General features: G+C 35.7%; 2 protein-coding genes across 3 annotated transcripts in view; both read left to right on the forward strand.

The window, feature by feature from the left end:
• LOC144452509 (extracellular matrix organizing protein FRAS1-like) overlaps window positions 1–15,159 on the forward strand; it is a 61,100-nt gene extending 45,941 nt beyond the window's left edge. The window contains exons 51-66 of the mRNA XM_078143611.1: window positions 159–282; window positions 689–900; window positions 1,320–1,467; window positions 2,250–2,455; window positions 2,849–3,005; window positions 3,361–3,561; window positions 4,289–4,476; window positions 4,941–5,024; window positions 5,414–6,333; window positions 6,829–6,956; window positions 7,507–7,667; window positions 8,141–8,253; window positions 8,862–9,028; window positions 9,862–10,067; window positions 10,477–10,623; window positions 11,417–15,159. Of these exons, the coding sequence (XP_077999737.1) occupies window positions 159–282; window positions 689–900; window positions 1,320–1,467; window positions 2,250–2,455; window positions 2,849–3,005; window positions 3,361–3,561; window positions 4,289–4,476; window positions 4,941–5,024; window positions 5,414–6,333; window positions 6,829–6,956; window positions 7,507–7,667; window positions 8,141–8,253; window positions 8,862–9,028; window positions 9,862–10,067; window positions 10,477–10,623; window positions 11,417–11,998 (3,744 nt within the window). The 3' untranslated portion in view covers window positions 11,999–15,159. The remainder of the gene's footprint in view (window positions 1–158; window positions 283–688; window positions 901–1,319; window positions 1,468–2,249; window positions 2,456–2,848; window positions 3,006–3,360; window positions 3,562–4,288; window positions 4,477–4,940; window positions 5,025–5,413; window positions 6,334–6,828; window positions 6,957–7,506; window positions 7,668–8,140; window positions 8,254–8,861; window positions 9,029–9,861; window positions 10,068–10,476; window positions 10,624–11,416) is intronic.
• A 2,161-nt stretch (window positions 15,160–17,320) lies between these two features.
• LOC144451945 (coiled-coil domain-containing protein 6-like) overlaps window positions 17,321–25,399 on the forward strand; it is a 32,540-nt gene continuing 24,461 nt past the window's right edge. The window contains exon 1 of one of the 2 annotated variants that reach the window (XM_078142867.1): window positions 17,321–17,524. In XM_078142867.1, the coding sequence (XP_077998993.1) occupies window positions 17,327–17,524 (198 nt within the window). In that variant the 5' untranslated portion in view covers window positions 17,321–17,326. The remainder of the gene's footprint in view (window positions 17,525–25,399) is intronic. The other variant, XM_078142865.1, reaches the window with a different exon arrangement.

The raw sequence follows: 25,399 nt of genomic DNA on the forward strand, positions 1-25,399 counted from the left end.
TATCTCTGAATGTTTTGTTGAACCATAGACCCTCGTGGAGGGTCTATGGTTGAACAGTTGCCATGTTGGTAATATATGCATTTTCTATCAGAAGATATTAGTTAATAAGATATAAGTTAATAAATTCTGGTGTCCAAATTGTGTTATTTTGTGTGTAGATTCTTGATGATGCTATGTTTGAAGAAGAGGAAGAGTTTGAGATAGCTTTGACAGATGCATCAATGATGACCAAAGTAGGAGTAGTTAGTACAGCTATGGTGAAAATAGATGGACCAAATGATGGTAAGTTGTATAACTTTTACCTGTTTCTAGTCATAAACATATACTTGGTTCAAATTCCAGGTTATGAGCACACAATTACTAGGTGATATTTTGAACCATTAGCCTCCTAATAGATGTAAAACACTTGTCAGAAATGATATTGAATTATTAGATGTTATTGTCCAATAATTGTCTTTGTTCAGCTGAGGAAAACACTTGTTACCTAAGGGGCATTGTCACTATCAGTCGCTTGACGAGTAGTGACAACCATTAGGTCACAAGTATTTTCTGGCTGAATGAAGAAAAATATGGGAGAATAATATAATTATACCAGCATTATTACACCGTAGACCCTTCTTAAAGTATGTGCATGGTTACACAAGAAAACATGATATAACAGCTATCATTCCTGTGATTTTCTTTTTAGAATCATATGTGTTCCTATCCAAACCAGAGTACTACTTTGGTGAGAATGAACACACTGTAGAAGTAGAGGTGAAAAGGCAGGGCAGTGACTTATCACACAGCTCAATGGTATGGTGTGGTACTAGACTTAGTAACCCACCATCAGCAACTCCAAGTGAAGATTTCATTCCAGGTGCTAGTCAGATCACCTTTGGTCCACATCAAACTACAGAGGTAATAATCTTTTTAAAATGTAGATGACTATGATACTTTTGTTGTATTTGTTTGTATTTTTGTCCCGTAAGATAACTTACGGTTGTTGTTGTTGTTGTTGTTGTTGTTGTTGTTGTTGTTGTTGTTGTTGCACTGATACTAACTGTTGTTGTGGTTGTCATTGCCACTGTCATTGTCGCCATTGTTGTTCTATTTGTAAAAGCATGTACCACTGCCCTTGGCAATTGATGTAGCATTCCATACATTGGAATGCATGTAGGACAGTTCAAAATGTAAAACCCTCCTCCCACCCCACCCCTTAAAATTTATGAGTCTACATGAACTGAATAACTTTATGTTATCAAGTTTATCTAACGTTTTATCTGAAATTCACACTTCGTTTAGTTGTAATGTTATTATTGTTCATTGTTCTCCTACAGACATGCAGTTTCACTATCTTAGATGACATTGCCAATCCTCAGATGGAAGGCAATGAAACCTTTGTTGTGTATTTGAGTTCAGCCATGGGATGTGCACTGTCAGAGCCACATTATTCAACAGTTTACATCATGGATCAAGATGACGATGGTAAGACAAAGTCCACTCACCTTTGAACTTTGACCCTTACTGAAAGTGAAACACATGAAATAACATTCAGTGCATAGCCAAACTTCACTTTAATAGTACTGGAGTGTAAATTTATTGACCAGACTGATTTGGACTTGATTTGTGGAGTCATAATGGTTGAATGGTTGGTCTGAGAGGGGTTGACTTTGAATCTACAGGTTGCAGGTTCGAGCCTTGCCACTGTCATTTTTTTCTGTATGGCTGTAAAGTCCTTGGGCAAGATTTGAACCACGGTTGTGTCAACCCAGCTGTATAATTGGGGACCTCATATAGGTCTATGTCTCTACTAGGGATAACAACTCTACCGCCATGAAAATAGGCATTTACCTATAGAGGATATCAAGTCTAAATAAAATGAAGTATTATTATGATAGAACTTGTCTAGCTTTTACTTTAACAGTGACAACATTTACATGTAGCTGTAGAGGGCATTTGAAAATTTTGACAATGGTATGTCAATTTCATAGTTTAGCATTTTATAAAGTTTTGCATTCATTGTAAGATCCTCAGTGTTTTTAGGAATTGTATTTCTGAAAAACTTTTACAATTTGTATGTGTATCTGTGTTTCTGTTTCTGTTTGTGCATGTGTATGAATGATGTGGGATCTGAATCTGTGTCAGTGAGGGGGTGATCGTGTGTGTGTGTGTGTGTGTGTGTGTGTGTGTGTGTGTGTGTGTGTGTGTGTGAAAACAAGATTGAAAAGTTAATTCCCATTGTTGAATAATTTGTATGTGTCACACAGTACCATGCATGCAGTTTCTGATGGAGGAAGTGATAGTGACAGAGTCTGATGGGATAGCCCATGTACCTATTGTTCGTACTGGTGATATATCATATGAATCCTCAGTTCGCTGCTATACTAGACAAAGATCTGCACATGTTATGATGGACTTTGATGAGAGACGCAACACCGATGAATTTAGAGTTGTGTTTGGACCTGGAGAAAAGGTATGTTTTTATATCATATCATCAGCGAAGGAAAGATCTATCTGTAGGACTTTGTGTGTGTGTGTGTGTGTGTGTGTGTGTGTGTGTGTGTGTGTGTGTGTGTGTGTGTGTGCATTTGTATGTGTATGTGTATCTGTATGAATATTTATATACCCCAGGTACAATAGCTATGTAAAGAACTTTACAAAGCTGTTGGTAAAACAGTTTCCCCTCAGAATTTTGTTAGCTAACCCAGAGACTGGCAGCTGGCAGACAATTTTGGTTGAGTGGGAAGGCAGCGAGCCAGATTAGTCAAATCTTCTGAAACTGACTTCTAAATGTTACACGCAAATCACAAAAAATAGTTTATGTGTATAGTTGTCATAACAACATGATTGCTGTATTATTTTGTAGGTCAAAAATTGCTCTGTTGCCATCATGGAAGATGACGTGTATGAAAAGGAAGAACAGTTTGTAGTCAAACTAGGGAGTCCACTTGGAAATGATTTCTGTACAGCTAAGATTGGAACCCCCAGTGAAGCTAAGATTACCATAACTAATTATGAAGATGGTGAGTATGGAACTCTTCCTCAACTGTAAAACTTATATCGTCCTCTGAAGTCACCATAGCTTTTTCCAAATTCTCAATACCTGAAGTAGAATATTACTGCCTAGGCACATCATAAAAATAACAAACATTCAATTTCTTGGTCGACACCATAACTTCTGCTCCATACGCTTCACATGCATTAGTATAGGGATGCATGAGAATAAGTCAACTTCTTGTTCTATTTTGATCGTCTAGCATGAGGTAAAATGCTGTTGCAGATACCGGGAATTCCATACAACAAGCAAACAAACAGTGTGTAATGTTTTCTGTGATTGCATAATGCCGAAACTGACCCATGTTTTTTTATCCTCTGCAGCACCTACTGTTCAAATAGAACGTATGGCATATACAGTTCATGAACCATCAGGTTACGATGAAACTTCATTTGTAACGATTGGAGTAATCAGAACTGGTGATCAGAACAGGACATCTAAAGTAAGATGCAGTACAAGGGATGGTTCAGCCAAGTCAGGCATTGATTATGATCCAAAGTCTAGTATGTTGAAGTTTTTACCAGGTGAGAAAATCATATTATCATACTGTTGAAATTTTGACCAGGTGAGAAATGTCGTATTATCATATTGTTCGAGTTCTTAGCAGGTGAGAAATATTATATTATCATACTGCTGAAATTTTGACCAGGTGAGAAATGTCATATTATCATATTGTTGGAGTTCTTACCAGGTGAGAAATATCGTATTATATTAGTGAAATTTTTACCAGATGAGATATATATTATTATTGTTTTGTTGAAAGTTTTTATCAGATGAAGAATGTTTATCATATGTTGATGTTTCTACCAGGTGAGAATATCATATTGTTGAAGTTCTCACTAGATGAGAAACCTCATACTAGTACTGTGGCAATCAAGGTCTCAGTTCACTAACTTACACAAACTAAAACTATTGTTATGCGATGTTGTACACTAATAAATTACAGAAGTAGGTAATAGTAGTGCCTCTGCTGTACAAATCTAACTTGAATCACCTTGTGATCAAGACAATGTAAACATTGGAAGTCCCCTAAAATGTCTAATTCAAGATCATGAAAGTTATCAAACATACCACCCTACTGTGAGTTCAAACCAACATCCATTCACCAGCTTATATCAACATGTCACTACAAAAAGTTTTAGTTTGTGTTTGTCCTAGTAAACCGAAACCTCAATTGCCAAAGTAGTATCAGAGGTGAATAGTTTCATGTCATTTCTAAATTCAGTAATCATAATAATTTTCTGCTAACAGGTGTTACACATTTGGAGTTTAGAGTGGAGATTTTATTCAATGAAGATATTGAATGGCATGAGACATTTGGTGTTGTACTAGGACCTGATGAACCTAGTAATGCTATCCTAGGAACAGTTTCCATGGCAACCATTACAATATTGGATCAAGAAGCTGCTGGTAGTCTGGTCTTACCAGCTCCACCATTGGTAAGTTTATGATGATGATGATGAAGATGATGGTGGTGGTGGGGGTTGTTAGGGTGGTGTGGGTGATGATGTTGTAGCGATGGTGTTTGAGATGATGATGATGATGATGATGATGATGATGATGATGATGATGATGATGATGATGATGATGATGATGATGATGATGATGATGATGACGATGGTAATGGTGGTGGTTTGGGTGATGACAATGACAGTGATGATGATGATGCCAGTGTAAAGATGATGACAGTGGCAGGATGATGACAACGGTGGCAATGACTACGATGACGACGATGACGATGATGACAATGATGATGACTAAATCCAATGCAAAGAATTAGTAAAAGAGTGAATGTTCTCAATTCCAGTGGAATTTCTTTTCAGTGCAACAGAAGTAATGAGGAAATGATATATAAAAGTACAGAGGAGAAAGTTTGATTTGAAATACCTGTGATTGTTTCTAGGTTGTTTCATTGATGGACTATGATGACGTAGAAAGTGGATGTAAGGAAGACCCTAGTCCAGGCTATCCTCTCATATGTGTTACGGTAAGTTCATCTCATTAATGTTTCCCCACAAGGATGATTGAAATGTATGCCACATACAAACATGGAAACAAACAGAAACATTAGATGAAATGATACAAACACATCTATAAAAGTCAACATAAGTTGCATTAATTAAAAGTTGTGTTTTAAAGAGAAAAGAAATACATAATTGTCATACAATATAGTTTGAATATTGATAATGTCATTCAAACTTTACCAAACTAAGTCAAAATAATTCAAAATTTGAAACAAGGTTTCAAACTTTCCCAAACTAAGTCAAAATATTAAAGTTAAAGTGAAGTTTCTCACAGAATATTTTGCGGTAAAGAATGTAACAACTAACAACTATAATCATGGTAGTATCATTAAAATTATTCATTTTCTTACAGCCATGTGACTCTCACTATCCATCATATGCAATGACTGGTGATCTGTGTCGTGAAGCTGGAATTAACTCCTCGACAATTATGTATAATTGGGAAATCGCAGCACCAACTGACCTGGATGGGTCACGACCTCCGTTTACTACAATCGTTGATAATACTCTATTTACCACGACAAACCATAAAGTTTTAGATAGTATATATTTTAGTCGACGTTGCCATGTTCGTTGTATTGCACAACCAAGAGATAACAGTGGAAACCCAGGTATTGGACTGAGGAGCAATATCATTACCATAGGAACAGATAATGGAATTTGTCATACTCCCATTGTAGCTGGAATTGCACGTGATTTTCAAGCACAGTCGTTCATTGCAACACTGGACTATATTGATAGCAGCAATAAAGAACATCCGAACACAGTTCATGTGTCTGTGCAAATACCTCACCAAGACGGAATGTTACCGTTGATTTCAACACTGCCACTGCATAACACTCGCTTTTTACTCACAGAACCAATCTACCGACAACAGCATGTATGCTCAAACATGATTTTAAAAATGCAAGAGGCAATATTTCCCGAAAGTGGTTTCTTGAGTCCGATGAACTACGACACGATAATTCTCGGAGCAGGGTACGATTACCCGTACCAATTTGATCCAAATATACGCGAGGATAAATCGTTACTTTTGTATCAACATTTAAATTTAAAAACTTGCACCTGGACATTTGATGCATGGTATCACATGACGGATTTGATTGATCTATGTGGTGGCGCTGTAACATCAGATTTTCAAGTGAAGCACAGTGATCAGAGTTATTTGACTGTGACAGTTCCTCTCTATGCAGCATATATTTACTCTACGACTCCTACTGGGTGGGCCTCTTTGGATCATAGAACAGAAATGGAGTTCTCGTTCTTTTACAGGTAAGTTTAATACTAGGACAGGTCAAACTTTTTGGTAGATTTAGATATAAATTTAGAGCATTGACCATAAACTTTGTAGTCTAGCTATTAGACCCCTTAGACTACTTTAAAAGTGACTGAAGGTTGCCACTTAAAGCACCCAGACAGAAGTACTGTCATCACCTTTCAGCTTTATTTAACAACCCCCAAAGTACAGATCCAAGGTCTTGCTACAAGACTATAAACTTTGTTGACATGAGTACTGTAAACATAATGTATTTTTTGCTCTGAACTTCTTTCAATTTCATATTTAGCTGAATTAATTTGTGCATCAAAATGAATCAACGTGAAAATGGAGTCATTTTCACTGGTAAATTCTGAGTAAATAATCATACAGCATGATTTCTAAACTAAAATATATTGTTTATTTTGTAATTGAAAGTACTGTGTGAGGGAGGAGAGATCTAGGAACTGTTTGTCTAGACTAAATATATTGTTTGTTTTGTATTTTGTTAGTACTGTGTTGTGGAGGACAGGTTTGGAGACTGAAGGAGAACTGAATGGTAAACTACAAGTACTGCATATTAGAATAGATGATGAAGGTAGACTAGTGATTGATTTCAAAACACAGGCCAAGTTTAGAGGTAAGTTAGTTGTGAAATGTACTCTTTCTCAAGTGTTCTTTGTGTTTTAAATTATTGATATCTGTTTCATGATACAAAACACACACAAAATTGGCATAATCGTTTCGGAGATAGAAAAAAAAAGATTTTTGTAATACACATACACATACACATACACATACACATACACATACACATACACATACACACACATACACACATACATACACATACACATACACATACACATACACATACACTTACACATACACATACACATACACATACACATACACATACACATACACATACACATACACATACACATACACATACACTGGTTAAAGGAATGACCTGAACATTGCCTTGAGATGAGGCATAACATTTCACTTTTCCCAAATGTTTTAGTGTGATTGTAAGATAGCACTTCTTTTGCTGCGTAAGTCACATAATAGCTGTCATTTCTTTGGTACTGTATAAACATATCGCATAGATCTTGGAGGGTCCCCCATAAGCATCACAGTGAATCAATGACCGTATTTCATGTCAAACATTTTCGTTTCTGCTTTAGGTTTATTTGTTCATGATCATCACACTCTGCCAGGTGTAGAGTCACGTATCATACCACCCGCTAGACTTGGTGTTGGATTTGAATTAGAGTTACTATGGAGTGAAGCAACATTTGATGGACCTCACCAGTTGTGGAGAGCTATTAGTCACTATAACTTGAAGGTAAGTGTTTGAAACAAGCTTCTATTGGCTGGTCGGCAGATGATTGTATAGTCTGGATGCTTTTTTGACCAATCAGCTGTTTGAATGGTGTATGTGAAACAAGCCTTTCTATTGGCTAGTCAGTTGATGATTGTATAGTCTGGATGTTTTTTGACCAATCAGCTGTATGTATATTTTTCATTGTAAATGAAATTGACAACATTTGGATTGAAAAACATAAGTCAAGCGATGGAACAGACAAGACAAACCTGTCATAGAGAGAGAAGGGGGGAATTGTTTGAAATTATTCGAAAAAAATAAGTATATGTATGAGAAAATGTAGAAAATGAAAACTGACGACTTTTAAATGAAAACTTGTAAAGAGTTGGCATGATGAGTTGTGTTGTGTAATACATAGGGAAATCAAACTTTTTTATTAGAAAAAACTTCAGTGTAATGCAGCAAACATATAACTGAGATGTTATGTTTTCCAGGATTATTCCGGTGATTATACCATGGAATTGATGCCATGTACAGTAACGTCAACACAGTCCTATCAAGTCATGCCAGATATGCCAGTTGTATGTACTGGACATATGCCTCACAGGTGAGATATTGTTATACATGTCTTGTAATATTTGATGAAGTTGAGAAATATTACATAGCTATTTTTTTGGCACAACATGTAAAATTATGAATTTGGTAAATGATTGAGTACACTGTACTTTTTGTAGTATTCCTCATTGTTGGTTTTATACTAGATTTATTATAGTAGTGATAATGGCATAAAGGGTGCTGTTCAGTGAAATGTAATTGTATGAGTGGGTGGGTGTGTGTGTGTGTGTGTGTGTGTGTGTGTGGGTGTGTGTGTATATGTATGTGGCTTGTGTGTGTGTTTGCACATGATTGTGTCTGCATACGTAGGTATGTAGTATGTATATGTATCTGTGTGTATGTGTGTGACTGACTGTCTGTCTGTGTATGGGCATATGTGTTTTGGCTTGTTAGGATTTATCTTGTTGTTAGAATCTTTAAAAACAATGTAATTGTTATATTAGAAACCATACAAATAACTCTTGCAGTGCCTAATATTTTGTAGAGCATGATATATACTTAGTCTTGGTCTCCTTATATGAAACATAATCATATCTGAAATGATTTTAATATAACCTTTCTGTGTTTAGTAACTCTGTATCATACATTTTATCATTTCAGATTTGTAGTACCGATAGCCTTCCAGCAAACCAACCGACCAGTACCTGTAGTCTATTCACTAGACACTAAGTTCCATCTAATGAACAATGAGAAAGTGTTCTTAATGAATCCCAACAGTGATATGATGGCATTAAATGAGATGGACTATACAGGGGCTTTTACCAAAGGTAGGTGAAATTTATATATATGCACTGTCCTCAATAATGTATAAAGGTAACTACCTGCAACCCCCCCCCCCCCCCTCCAGCTTGATATGAGGTGTAGATAATCAACATGGAAAGATTAAAAAAGAGTTCTATTTATGATAGCGCAGTGTTGAATTTTTTAACAAAATTACAAAGAATTTTGTTTCAGTACTGCTGATGTAGTGTTAAGATTTCACAAGGCTAAGTAAATGTGAAAAGACATGTATTGGGCAGAGCCAAGGAAAAATAACAGAAAGAATGATCGAATGTAATCCATATGGACCCATTGATAAGATAACACTAATGCAAGAACCTGGGATTGAACCACAGGCAAAGTTACAAAGAAATTTGTGTCAGCACACTGTGCTGCAACATGAAGATCTCCCAAATATGCTTTAATATACACTTTTTGCTCAGCTGTGATGGCACTAGTACAAGTAGATACCAAATACCACAAGGGCTATTTTGTGCAGCAACTATTTCCCAAGGCTGAAAGCTGAGGAAACTAGTTGCTACGTGACAACCTTAGGGGCAATACTAGTACCAGAATAAGGCCAAGCAATAAGTGTTTTAAACACATCTCATTACCAAGCACATATACTTTCCATAGCCAATGCAAATCCCCAATAAGATTCCCATGCTGCATGAATATTGCCCTAGGGAAAATAGAACTTGACTAGTGCCCCTATATGCAAATTGAGGTCACAATGGGTCAATAGCTCATACCATGTGATACAATCTAAGCCAATCACTAAAGGCTATATGAAAATAATGTAAACATAGTTAATCATTATTTTGTCCATCATATATTACAGGTCAGACTTTGTTTGGTAGAGTGTTATGGAATCCAAAACAGGATTTAGACACAGCTTACAGACTCCAAATAGAGAAGTTATACCTTTGTACTGGATCTGATGGTTATGTACCAACCTATGATCCAACTGGAGCTCTGTACGGTGAAGGCCCACAGTATGGATGTATACAGCCTAATAAGTTCCTCAAACATAGATTTCTTATCCTGGTAAGTTTGTGATTATATTTTTTGTACAGTATTCCGGGATTATGCCATATTGACTTGTCGGTGAAGAGTATAGTCTGTGCCACCACTCCCTATCTATACCTTGAGAAACTTGCTTTCTTACATCCATATGACAAGTGCCCTCATGAGTTCTATTTTGTTTTATTGCTGACCAGTTGGGATGAAGCTTTGTAGCGAACTGGGACACTGCAGACATCAAGATTTTGGACCAAGCACATGTTTTAAACTATAGTGTAGTCGAGCTTAGTTTTGGTACTTGGGTGTTGACACCATTCCAAAAAAAACATCTGTTTCAAGTATTTTGACTGGGTTTGATGTATTTGTTGTCAGTTGTACAGGTAGTGAAAAGGCTGGCATTTCACAAATTGCCATCTTTTTGTCTCTCTATCAGGACCGTGGTGCTCCTGATGTGGTCCAGAAAACTTTTAATGAAGTTCCTTTTGAAGCTGAATTAGCAGAGGAAAACCCAGCCTATGCTGCAGTTATTGAAATGCCAGGTGTAGATGGTTTTGCTATGAAAGTTGATGCTCTATATAAGGTAGGATTTGTAATTGTACATTACTTTGTATACATTGTACATCATTCTTTATTATACCATACACAAAACATGTGGAACAAAAAAAATATGGAATTATTTACTGTAGTCATTCTACATCACTACAATGCATGTCTGTGTCATGACAACATGTGTCTATATCACTGGTTCTGCTGTACTGGAGATATGAGTCTAAACATTTACTTTCCACAATTTTTCTTTGATATTACTGGTCCAGGTATAATGATGTTGTTATTCTCCAATATTTTTCTTCATTCAACTGGAAATACTCATGACCTAAGGGTTGTCCTAAGGCCCCTTAGGTCACTTGCATATTCCTTGTTGAATGAAGAAAAATATAGGGGAATAACATCTAAATACCTGTACTTTAGTAGTGCAAGTATTTGAACAAAAGTCTTACTTTTAATACTTTTATTTCTGATTTGGAAAGAATCATAGGGAATCATGGAAACCATCTTTGTTCAAAAATGTGTATTTTTACAAGATTTGAGTTTATCTGTCCATAATCCAGCTTCATACTGAACAAGTCCTTAGATATCAATCTAATACCAGAAATTCTGAAATTCCTGGAAAAATTTTATTAATTGATTTCCAGAAACCTAGTCAGGTGAAATTTCTGAAATGACCAATCTGCCATAAAATGTTGAAAATTTCTTGAAGTAAACTTTGTGTTTTGATGTAAATGTGTATGTGGTGTGTACTGCAAAAGGACATGGAAAATTATGTACTTTGACCTTAAAAGGCAGAATTTCACCAACATTTTTCTCATTTACAGATTGATTCTGGACATCAATGGTACCTCCAGGTCTTATATGTCATTGGTCCTGCTGATTCTCTACCTCGTTTCCGCCGTTCTATTTTCATGAATACTGCCATTAACAAACGAGATGTTGTTGATTCAAATGGAAACTTAATAGACAAAGATATTGTGTTTGGTGATAATAGTGATAACCATAATGGAACTAACATGCGAGTTCTTAAACTCAATTCAACTGAGTCAGAAGCGGAGTCGAGCCAAGTCGCGACTATTAGTGCTGCAGCAGTAGGAAGTATCGTACTTATTGTTGTCGTAGTAGTCATCGTTTTCATCATTTGCAAGAAACGGCAGCGTAAAGAAAAGAAAGCGAGCAACAATCAGCCCAAACCGAGCAACAGAGATACTGCCCGGATGAGGGAAAAAGCTAGAATAGCAGAGAAAACAGACAACACATTTGAAAGAGACTTGAAAAAGACTGTCACTGTCAGTAATATAAATATTAAAAAGCATGACAATTTACATAGTGGTAAAGTAAAAAAGGTTAACGTCGATATTAACGTCAGAAATAATCTTAAAGACAAACCTGGAACTGAAGTATAACTTTTTAATGTCTTCTCACATCTCCTAACCTAAGTTATGTCCAAATATTATTCATTTTTTTACAAACTGAAATATTCCTTTAAACGTATAAAATATTTTTAAAAGATTTTTAAAGTTATAAAGATTATTATAGGTATGCAAATTTACCCTACACTTGTAAAAAGTAAAAAAAAAAAAAAAAAAAAAAAAAAAGTGAGAAGTTGAAGGACTTCACTTGTATCTTATTTATTTACATGTCCAATTGTATGGCACTTGGTTTTTTTTTTGTAGGTTACAAAATGCTGCATAAAAGATGTGTTTGATAGTCTTAAAAAGTCTACCGTAACACAGAATTCAAAACTTATTATATGCCTCAGTGAAAGAGAAAACACCTGGTTGATCGACCAATCCGGCGTGAAATGTTCCTTGGGAATAAACTGTTGCAACTTTTGCTGTAATACTTTGTTGGAGAAAACCCCAACCCATTCTGAGTTTTAAAAAAGGAGAGAAAAATTCAGGGATCACTGTACAAAATCTTTTTAAAAGGTGAAAATGCTGTCAAAATTAAGCCATTTTTAGAATCCAATATGGCTGCAATTTTTAGAATCCAACATGGCCACCAAACACAGTTTAATAACTATGGGAAAATAAAAGATTGTCAATTTCATTGAAAACAAGATGGTGGACCCCCAATTTGTGATTAATTTTAAAGAACCAAAAGCAACCTACAATATGGCAAAGTTTAAAGATATTTTAAAAACATTGAGTTTCAGTAGCAATTGTGCCCAAGGTGCATTTTACATGGCCAGTAAGATTGCCTGGAGTTGGTCAACCCAGATGTTCATTTAACCGAACTCAGCAAGCTCATTTGAATAATGCAATGCTAGTAGGTAAATGTGAATAATGTCTGCAAACCCTGTGCAGTTTATTTCTTTTTTTTTGCAACAAAATTGAGGCATGTAGTAAACTTAAGAGCGGAAATACTTTGTGTTGTTATGTTTGAGATCATTTCCTTGTATTTTATCTTTAAAGTACGCCATTGCAGGGCACCCTCACACATCGGTCAACCCCTCTCTCTGGGGGAAAGGAGGCCAGTGAGGGCAGAGTGACATGATGTATCTTACAATCTACCTTGTATATTGAGCTAAGCAAATGATCTCTCGTCATATCAGCCATAGTTATTTATGTTGACACCCCTATAATCCTCTCAAGTTTGATCATTCCCATTGTTTCCAGTGGCTACACGGTCATTCTACTGCAAAATAGGGGTGTATTAAAGGTTTATTCTCTAAAACACCATTAAATACTAAATACCAAAAATCGTTTTTAAAAATATGTTTGGAATGTGCTTTTAATACAGTACTTAGTTCATTTTTTTTTAAATTTAGAGGAAATAAAACTTTAGATTTACTGTAATAAAATCTTGAAAGAGGGTATAATTGGTTATCTTTTTTAACTTGACTTTTAGAAATAAATTTGGTGTGGCTTGGAGGATAGATTTGCAAAGATATTAGGTGTGTATCTTCCAAAGGCAGTAGTTATGTTTGACTAATTTATTTAATTATGTATTATATATTCATCTATTTATGCTGCATATAGTTAGGGTACAACGGGATCTTTTTATAAAACAGTCCAGTTGTTATCAAGTTACCCCTTCAAATTGCTCTGTAGTGAAAATTCCAGTAGAGAGCATCTACCAATTCTGATGCTACGCATTCATAAAGTATAAACTCGCTCTTTATTCTCTGTACAGTAATTTTTTTTTAAAGTCTTGTAGATACTGTTATACTGTACTATGTATTTTAGTGATATTGCAATTATCTTTGTATTTTATAGTCGGTGTTATCCTGTCCAGACTATGCAACTTTCAGGTTTTACTTTGCATGTGTATGATAGCGTTGATCGCAGTTGCTAGTTCTTTTCATTTAATGAGAAATACACTTATGTTATGATGTGACAACTTTCAAAAGGTTCACTGATTTGTAAGAAAATGATGGGAAACAATGACTTATGTGCATTATTGATAACTATGACAAGGAGTATATGATATGTATGCTTCCCTGTAAGTTACACCCTTGTTGTTCTAGTATAAGTTGAAACATTTGCCAAGGTTCATTTTGATTATTTAGAAAACAATAAAAAATGACACCATTTGTCCGTACTATCAATGATTATAATAAGGAAGTATACTTGAATATGCTTTAAAATCAGTTGAACCTTTTCTGAGAGCTTCACATTTGCCCCAAATTCTTAGAATTTCATTTGGTCTACAACATGCTATTAACAAAAAAATGTATTTTGTTCTTGTAACTTCCTTGGTAACATAGACTGAGATGTATTAGTTACTGGTATAATAGTCACTGGATGTTATATGTTCAAGTAAGTTTTTTACTGTGAATGCTTCCTTTGTGAGATTGTTTGTCGATCAGCTTATAAAACACATTTGTAAGTGTTGCTAAAACATTTATGCACATATTGTCACAACACTATCAACATACTTCATGTACCATTTGGACGATTACAGAGACAAAATTGACAATTGTAACAAATTCATGAGATGGTGTTGAATTGTTTGTCACCCTTTGGATTTCTTTCAAACCTCTATAAAACTCAGCACAAATCAAAAGTGTACTGTTGTGCATATCTTGATGTGCTGTCACTTTTATCTAGTTTTGATGTCAAACTTTAAATAACAAATAAAGTTGACTGTACATGAATCCTAACAATTTGCACAAATATTCACGTAACTTTGTCATGAAAAGTGATGACATTACAAGTAAAGGCTTAATTAATAAGAATAACACATTTCATTTAATTTTGCTTAGTATATGTTGAGAAATCATTCTTTATATCGTATTGTGAGGAGCAGTATAAATATGATATTTACATCAAGGCAGCTACTCTTATTAAACTTTCTGCTGACCTCCAGACAAATTTCTTTATGATCCACCACTGGCCCCAATGATCTTTTGAACAGGAATTGTGTGTATCCATTAGTGAAAATTGATGCAAACATAACATAATGTTGATGTAAACATGATAATTTAGTCAAAAATTGGTTGATTGTCAGTTTTGTCCAAGTCTGTGTGGTCATATTACAGACAAGTCTAATATTTTATATCTCTACTACCTTAAACATTGTGGGAGAAAAGATAACATGGTATTCTTGAATAGATATTTTGTAATAGTGAAATAAAATTTCCTAATTTGAGATATCATATCAATGAGATGTTATCTTTGTTGTTTTGAGAAAGTGCAACATGATTAATGTTTTGCAGTCTTCTTTTTCAATATGATATGATATAATATGACTGAACTCCATGACATGTGAATGCAAGTGTGGTATACTTGGGGTAGTTACTCAAGTACTTGCAGTGTTCTCTGTGGTTATGACAGAAAGCACTACAAGGACTGAACTGCAAGTAAGGAGAAAACACTGTGAGGATGAGTTCAAATACCCCTGAGTACTTACATGTCACTCACATGGCATGGAGTTCTCTTATTAGCCCCAATGGGCAGGAGGGGCTATAGGAATGGCCAATATTCTTCATCCGTCTGTTATTGTGTATATCTCTGACACCCACAGCTCAGTTTCAACCAAACCTGGCACAAATGTGACACACTATAGAGTACATATGCCCATCACTTAATTTCAGAACTTTGACCTCAAGGACAAAATGGCAACATATTTGTGGTAAAACACACATTTTGCCTCTTATTTCCAAAAGTTTAAAACTATGGATGCCATTCAAGTGCCTACTCCAACATTATCAAAGTTAAGCTTTATATGTGCTACTTGTTCAATAGCAAACAGGGTCCCCAGTTGGTTAGATTTGACTGGCCCCTAACACTATGATGATGCATAGACCCTACACTAGGGTCTATGGATGATGTGATTAACCCAAATCTCAATGCTTGTTATGTTGTTTGCATTGCTACTACCAAACCAGAATGACTATAGCATTTGAATTAGGCAGCATGGCATTTTTACGTCTCACCATAGACCTGTGGAGGGTCTATGGTCTCACACACAATTTTGTCATTACAAATTATGCACATAAAATACAGACAGTGATCGCAAGTAAGTATATAAAATAATACATTGTATCTCCCTGTGAACACATATCAACATCAGTAACTCGTAATAAAAAAGAAAGAAAGAAAGATCGTGCCACCTGAAAGTGGTTGCTCTAATGTGCTAGTAGCATTGTAGACTTGTAGCACCCCTGCTTGGTCGGCAGTGAATGTCACTGTTTTTGACAAATTAATTTTGGTAGCTGAGTAATGTCGAAACAACTTGGAGATATTTCTATAATTATCAACAATATTCATAGTACTTTGTGTATTTATCAACTGATGATCATTATATGAAAGGGGAAAAACTAAGTCCAAGGTAAACCGGACTTCCAGGGGCATTATACAAGAAATCGACGAAAAAAACGTGAATTATTCAGTATATAAGTTTACTTATACTCTATACGATGTTTTTATAAAAATCGCCCAGGACAAGTCACTTCTATTGCAAAAAGAACAGGCTGCACGGACAAAGGTGTACTGGTCATAGCGCCATCTATGTTGGAATTGTGTGCGGACGATTGCGGATAAAGATGTGCAGATGTGTTCTTTGAATCATTGATTTGTCTTCCTTTATTCCAAACCATAAGGTGCTAAAATTAAGGATTAAAAGTAATCATCGGGGACAATAAAATGAAAAAAATAAATAAAAAACTAAACTAAAAGCAATGGAGTCCTGCTTTCAGAATAATTGCATCAGTCGTCCCTTCCTTCGAGCTTCTCAGGTGTTCAGCGAAACGCGTGTGCACTGTCGTCTGCAAGTAGGACTATGGTGGGCTGTGCCATGCCCGTTGCGTTTACAGATACACGTAATTATGATGCAATGAGCTAATTCAGTGAATGAGCAATACCCAGTTGAGTCGGGTTACATGTACTGTTTGTTGCAACAACAACTTGATGCAGAACACCCATCTACATGGTAATACCCAGGTGCCATACCATGTGGACAACATGTGATTAGCATATAACAGAAAACAACAACAGGGTTCGACTACTACTGCATTGACAAGATTGGGTCTCGGTTGTGACACGACCTTTGCATTGAATTCATATTGGAAAATTTCACTATCATTAAAAACTATCACATTATTTTTCTTTGTGTAAGTTAATATGTATGCAAGAAATAGTGAACTGAAAAGCCTGTTGAAGGTACTAAATAGCCAAAAGAACACAACATTGCAAGGATGGGGATGACCACCCCTTTAGAAAATAGAATAGTCTTTGACCTTGTCTGAATAAATTATGTTAATACCGTAATACTTCATATCGTAGAAGATGGCGGACAGCGCGAGTGAGAGCGATACAGACTCAACAAAACTCACTTCACCAGGTCAACTAGAGCAGCTCAGGGGACGCATTGCTTCGCTTGAGCAGCAGAACAGAGTCCTGAAAATAGAATTGGACACATTTAAACTAAAATGCAAGGCTTTGCAGGAAGAAAACCGAGAACTGAGACGGGCTAGTGTATCAATAGTAAGTATCGTTCCTTTAGTTGGTACATGGTGTGGAAATTTGTGCCATGCTGTGTGTACACCACTGTTTTTCTCGACCAGCTGTTCCGAACTAGAAATGAAACTACTCTTTTGAAACTAGTGTGTCAACATACCATTTTACCATTTCATACAAATGTATATTCACCGTGATAATTCACTTGAATGTAAAAGTAAACTAATTATATCGACTAGATACTGGCAGGGAAAAATCCCAATTTGGTTTGGGAAATCAGGCGAGTTATGCGAGATGTATTAATGATATTTGCGAAAACCGACTCCAAATATATAACTGGAATAACTACATGTTATGTGAAACGCATTCTTAGATATCCATTACGCATTTAAAATATTTTTGTCTCATCCAGGGAATTATAAACGGGTTTTGTGAGCAAGTATGGACAGGGCAGCCAAATGTTGCTTCCTGGGTGAATTTCGAGCGGTGGACGTACACACCGTTTACTTGATTTTCAAAGCATGTTTACAGTTTACTCAAGGGCGTTATAGATTCTTAGTCGTGTAAACTCAATGACAAAGAACTTCCTGAGTAATTTCTGAATACCTAGTGCTATTGTTCTGACTACTAGCAAATAGTAATTGAAAATACCAAGCAGGTGAGCATGCTTTTCGAGGATTCTATTGTTGACGGTTTTGCATGTTGACATCACACTCTCTCACAGTGTATTGTATACGTGTCCTGGAGGTGGGAGGGGCATGTAACGGAATATCTGAGTCAGCACCACGGTAGAAAGAACTTGCTTGCAATGATATTTTGATAATGACTTTTGGGCTACCCAGAACTTGTTCTAATGTTGGGGGAAAAAACCTTGTCAAAAAATATGTATAAACATGGCGGTAGTGTACTTCCATGATCCTTTTTCAGAGCCGTTTTTTTTTTTTGCATCAGTAAATATCCCATCACTGAAGCCATAAATGATTACATAGCGCCTTTCTTATGTTATGGACAACTTTTTCTAGGATAGCTCTGCCAGACAAATAAATTTTTTACCCTAATCTGAAATGAGCTGATTTTATTATTTCATAGTTAATATATATGTCTGAAAGAAAGAAGTTGTGTTTTCTGTGAACATCTTGTACTGGTTACCTTTATAAAAGGTGCAAGGAGGAAGTGAAACTGTCAAACAAATTTGTTGTTGACTTTTTCCCAGACATATTCATTGTATGTGTAGAGAGATGGCAGACAAAGATGGCAAGATGCCTATTTCTTAGCCTGTCTAGTGGCATCATTGGCAGGAGTTAGTGACTCCAGAGATGATAGATGTAAACTGTTGGAGTCACTCATCCTGCAGGACCAGAGTCATTCACCCTATGGCAATGAGTGACTGGTATCCACAACAGCCCTTAATCTGTTTACTATCCAGGGATGATAGAAATCTACTGTGGCAGAGTCATTCATGCAACTCATTTACCCTATAATAAACACACTATCCACAACAGTTCTTATCATTCAGAGATAATAGAAATGATGATTTGGCTTCACTCACTGGAGTCATTCAGCCTGCAATAGACACTGGTGCAGGCTATCCACAACAGTTCTCATCATCTGTACATGTAAGTGATTGTTGTGACATCAGTGTCATCACTCACTGGAGTCACTCAGCCTGCCACAGACAGGCTATCCGCAGCAGTTCTTAACATTATCTGTACATGTAGGTGATCCTTGTGATATCACTCAGGGGAGTCACTCAGCCTGCCATAGACAGGCATCCACAATAGTTCTCATCATCCAGAGATGAGAGAATTTCAAAAAATGACCCATGCACTTGCAGAGGTCACTAACCCTGCTGAAGACATGCTACACGTGCCTTTGCCCTGCAGCAGAAATGTAACGATATTGTGTATAGCCCAGAGTTTAGAACTGTATAGCGCCTTGTCGGATAGTCAAATATCCACATTGTCACCTATAGTCTGCAGATGGTCACTTTATATGTAACCTCAGACAACTGTAAAGCTGAGATGTAATATGAGTTCCAGTCCACTACATAGTACGGTACCTGCCTCTCAGCACAAATGTATTACATGTAATTTGATGGTGGGAGTTGATAGCCCTGAAATTCAGAACTGTGGCACGCGATACTGATCACACAATCAAGTAAACACATTGGCAACAAAAGTATGCAGAATTTTCCCTTTGGAGTGGCCATATGGATGAGGATTTGCTATTTATTTTGGATTTTTGATTTATAAAACAATTTTGTCATGGCTTCCTACTTTAGAAATCAATGTGAAACAGCATATGCCAAGTCCTTGTTTACAATAAATTGCAAAAGATGAGGGTTTTTTCCCTTGTTTATTGTAAAATGCTATGCAAGTTTATCGTCCTAAAATTCAGAATTTTGTAGTGCCAGATCAGATATTTGAAAATACACACTCTGTCCATCATAGTCTACAAATTGTTCCTTTGATGTACGTTTTTCATCACATAAGTGTAGTAATTGCCTCTCATGACAAATAGTATCAATGATGTCGTGGGAGTTTATAGCCGAGAAATTCAGAGCTGTGAAGCCTGATTAGCTACGTGCCATGTGGGTGTCAAGTCCATCACCCTCCATAAATCCATAGAATCTGTCCTTTACATTTTAAAATGCTTGGGTTTTAGTGATTTCATATGTTCAACAGATATGTTTTACCATCAACATTTGTTCTTATCAATCATAATTTTTGGGGTGAAACTATTGTTTTGAATTAGTTTTGAAGCAATTTTCTCTGGAATTAAGGACATCTGATATATCTGTTTCAGGATTATTTATTTATTTATTTATTCAACACAAAACCATTAGAAGGGGTTAGAAAGTCAATTCTTGTGAACCTGACACCACTCCAAGAAATAGAGACATTTTCATAAACTATGGCTTTAGGAGAGTAATTTCATGATTTTATATTACCTACAATTACTTCTAATTTCGGAGTAACATAAAGTTGATCTTTGTGCCAGTAAAGGGTATCTTTGCCATGGGATATTTGCATCATGGGAGTCAAAGGAAAATAATGTATTCAGTGTTGAACACAGAATAATCATGACAGATGTTTTACACTGACATGATGTGTTGCATTTCTGTACTCATGAATATTGGTTCATTCAATCCAAAGACCCTATGTAGTGGAGGGGTCTATGTTCAATCTTGCTATCTTGAAGTGTAGTATGTGCAGTTTCTTTGGTTGGTGTGTGGTTGTATCAAACAGAGCCAGTGAATACTAACATGAAAAGGGCAGTAAAGGGAAGTTCTGACTGGTAGGATGTAAACAGGTATTTATCCGATTGGCTGATCAGGGGCTACACAAAAAGTCAAGATGACTATTGATGGTCTAGCCACACAGTTCAACATTTTAGGATGGTGCAATGTAGTTCACATAGAATGTGCCTTAGAAACAAGTCTTAAAATTGTACTGTTACTTTGTTTAAAAAGTACCACTAATCACAGTTAAAATCAAGAAATAAATTCTAGGGTTACCTTGTGAAATTGAGGTCAAAATATTATCAAAATTTAGTATCCAATATGGCCGCCAAATACTGTGTACATGTATATGAGACAATAAAAGATTGACTCTTCCATTCTCCAAGATGTATAAAAGATACATTCATGTATAATGCAATCCTTTATGAATTATTGAAGAAAAGGAAAAATCCCAAATAGGTATGATTTAGTTTATATCAATATGATATGAAATGAATTTTATATCATCAGTTGTATCAGTAGAATGGTTGCATGTCGTGAACAACTGATTTCCTGCTGCCAAGATATCTTTGTATGGTTGTTTTACACATCTTAACACGTCCTATAGATAAGCCCTCACTTGTATACATGATTGAGGTCATCATTACGTTTGATAAAGGTAATCACATCCTAACGATCTAACATTTAGACAATCAAAATATCATTTTTCCCATAAATGTCAAGTAGTCACTGACCAGATTAGAGGCAGCTACATATACAAATGGAGTTGCCGTTTATCAGTTGTATTCATACAGGTATATTGTAAAGTATCTCATTTTTAGTTTCCTGATTTTTTGTGTGCAAATGCCATACAGAAATGTTCATTTGTTTGATTGTTGGTTTTTTAGCGGAGTCTTGAAGGTGTAGGAGTATACTTCTACACCTTCAAGTTAGTAACGATTATGAAATCTGGTAAGACTTTCCTAGCCTACATTTCCGGACATATACCTCGTACTATGCCTTTTGGTAGGGGAACTCTGTAAAAAAAAGTATGGGAACTCCAGTAGATGGATTGAGTCATGTCTCTATAAAATAGACAGTAGTTTTCGGTACTATAATCAAGTCTTATGAAAGCACATCAGATTTTAAAGTGGATGAATGTGAAACAACAAATGCCAATTATTTGTAACCCAATAAATTGTACAGACTGATAAATGTATGTTGTAAGTACAATTACAAACTTTGTACTCATTGTTTAGCTTTTTGCAATTTATTCAGTTACAAAGGAGGACTTGGCATATGCTGTTTCACATTGATTTTTGAAGTATGAAGCCATGATAAAATTGTTTGATGAATTAAAAATCCAAAATAAATAGCCAATCCTCATCCATATGGCCACTTTAACCAGACTGTAAGATGTATCCCAAGTCTTATCATTCAGTGGTACCTGCTGTACAGTAGTTGTACAGTAACTGCAAATAGCTTTGATAGAGGAACTCAGTAAAGACCTTGGCAACTTGGTTGATTTTATACACTTAGATATTGTACAATCTTTAAAACATCTTCCGAGGTTGTTTGATCAGATGTATACAATGGTTTTGTGTGAACACTTACAGCAACACAGATTGTGTGTATTGAAGACAAGTTGTAAGGACATGGCCTGCACCAGATAATTCTGACCCTTGTGTATTGTACTACATGCATATGCCTTGGGCTGTTTTGGATCAGTTGTGCATGTAAACTCTGTATATATGCGTTTACTACACATACTGCTACTTGTGCATGTTTATGGTGACCAAAGATAACATTTGATGAAGTTGACTGTCGAGACGCTGCTTTGGGATATATATTATATATATGTGTGTGTGTACCAACAATGGCTTTTGCATTTGGGTGCCATGGTGTGTATACCAATACAGCTGACTCTTTTGCAGGGCCCGTGTCAAATTGGGTTAAATTTGGGTGAGAAAATTAGTTGCCTGGCAAAGCTATAGAAAAAGTTAGTCCAGAACAAAAGTGTGGTGTTGTGTATTTTCCGTATGGCTGTATTGATAAGAATAAATGTGCAAACCTGGGATTGAAACACAGACCTTTAACTTCAGCTGTAACCAAGTAAAATGCTTGTTAGACTGCTATGTAGGGGATCCTTTTGAAAAGATAATTTGTACACCATCAACCTAGCTACATGTACCTGTAATCTTGAATGGCTAATACTACTACTGCAAGAATGTTTTATTCAAACATTAGGCTTCAAGTACAGATGTAGATTATCAGTATGGGTGTATACAAGCTCTATCCAAAGTAAACCGATTTCAGACTCAGACTTAATTTATAGTATGTATTGTATTGTAATACATTTAGGTATAAAGTTTGGGCCCTAGGACATAGGAAGTTCGTATTAGTGAAGTATTTGACATGTAAACAAGCAGTATTGTAGTATAAAGGAATAAAATCGTAATCTCAAAGTGCCCCAAGAAAGTGTACTTTATAATGCAGATGCTTTTATAAAGCTACCAAACTTCAGTGTGAATGTTGTTTGTATAACTTGTGAGGGGTAGGAGGGGTAGGAACAGAAAATGAGTGCAACTATATTGTACTTGTAATATCATAATATGCATCGTGTACCTGACTTCAATATGTATGTACATGTATGTATGTATGTATGTATGTATGTATGTATGTATGTATGTATGTATGTATGTATGTATGTATGTATGTATGTATGTATGTATGTATGTATGTATGTATGTATGTATGTATGTATGTATGTATGTATGTATGTATGTATGTATGTATGTATGTATGTATGTATGTATGTATGTATGTATGTATGTATGTATGTATGTATGTATGTATGTATGTATGTGAAAAGGAGAATTGGGACAGAGACGGTCACAGTGACAGATCATACAGGAAATACACACTTGTAAATTTTGATCTGTATGCACTTTGTGTGGCTTCACTTTACTTTCCCTGAGGAAGGTTGATGGAAGTTTTAGAATAATAATATAGAATAAACTCCTACGTAGAATGTTTCTACTAATAATTAAGCATTAAACCATATCCTGGGGATTACATCTTCAAAGGCTTTGACCAGTTGACATTATATGCAAGAGCGTGGGTATACTTTGATAATATAGCCTACAGTATAATATACATGTACGACTACATTGTAAAGGCAGTATATATGTAATTACACATATACACACCATTTGGTGAATTGTTGATTGTTTTGACATTGTTGCAAATTACATTACTTCACTTTAGCTGAGGGACAATCACATGATGTTAATACATAAGCTCAATAAATGAACTTCAGGGAGGGGAGGGGGTCTGGTGTCAATATGATTGCCGACCTTCATTTTCGCACTTCCAACCAACACAAATTTAGAAAACTTTCATACCTTCAACGATAACAGGTCCTGTATTTTGTATTAAGTTGATAAGTTGATTAATATTTACTGCTAATGACAGCTCATACAGGAAATACACACTTGTAAATCTTTGATCTGTATGCACATTGTAACATCACTGTACAGTGCTCCATCCCATTAATATTTTAATGTGTTTACCATCATGGTTTTACATTGCATCGATCACTACAATTTCATCATGGTTTACATCATATAGAAAGTATTGATGTTGCAATTGTGAACGTTTGTTTAGGGGAGGGGTTTTGGCGTAAACAAATGAAGTTTGTTTATTGAGCTTACATGATATTGTGTGATCGTTCCTAAGAATGGATTGATATATTTTTCAAAATAACAAAAAAACCACTGTGGTTATTTCTGCCAACAATAACATACAGTGTACATGTAGACATAGTAATGTGTAGTCTGTTTATCAACAAACATAGTCCCAATGATAATACCAATATTTCAGTAATGTACTAGTATTTATCCTGTGACAAGTTGAGTCATACATGTATAATTACATCATGATCATTGTATGTGTACCTTCCACCTAACAGGGTCATTGTCTGATTTAGGTGACTCATAGTCATTCTTTTCACCAAACAAACTTGTGTTCTTCCTGTCTTTGCTTTACATGTACATGTACAGGGGTGAAGAAATCCACTTGTCCTGGGACCACCAGTTCACAAAATGATTTGTTCACCCCTGATGTACATGTAAACCATTACCCTGCTATCATGAACAATACAAGAAACATCACCCACTTGAGTCAAAGGGGGTGTACCGCGCACGTTGAGTTTATACTTTTTTGAGTTTATACTTTTTTGGCAAACTTGTTGCTGTAGATCATAGATGGCCATATTGATGAGGATTGAGTATTTATTTTTGATTTTTGGACCCTGTTAGGTGGATAGATGGCCATATTGATGAGGATTGAGTATTTATTTTGGATTTTTAATTTATAAAACAATTTTATGGCTTCCTACTTGAAAAATCAATGAAACAACATTGACAAAGTCTGTGTTTGTAACTCAATACATTGCTAAAAGCTAATCAACACAATTGTTGACACATTTATTAATTTTTTGTAATTTACTGAGTTACAAACAAGGACTTGGCATATGTTGTTTCACGGTGATTTTAAAGTAGGAAGCCATGATAGAATGTTTTAGAAATTACAAATCAAAAAGAAATACCAACTCCTCGTCCATATAACCACTTCACTATGAACCCGGAGTTCATAAACACTCATTCTGTTATTTATTTCTC

Source organism: Glandiceps talaboti, chromosome 22, assembly GCF_964340395.1.
Source record: "Glandiceps talaboti chromosome 22, keGlaTala1.1, whole genome shotgun sequence".
Lineage (NCBI taxonomy): Eukaryota > Metazoa > Hemichordata > Enteropneusta > Spengelidae > Glandiceps > Glandiceps talaboti.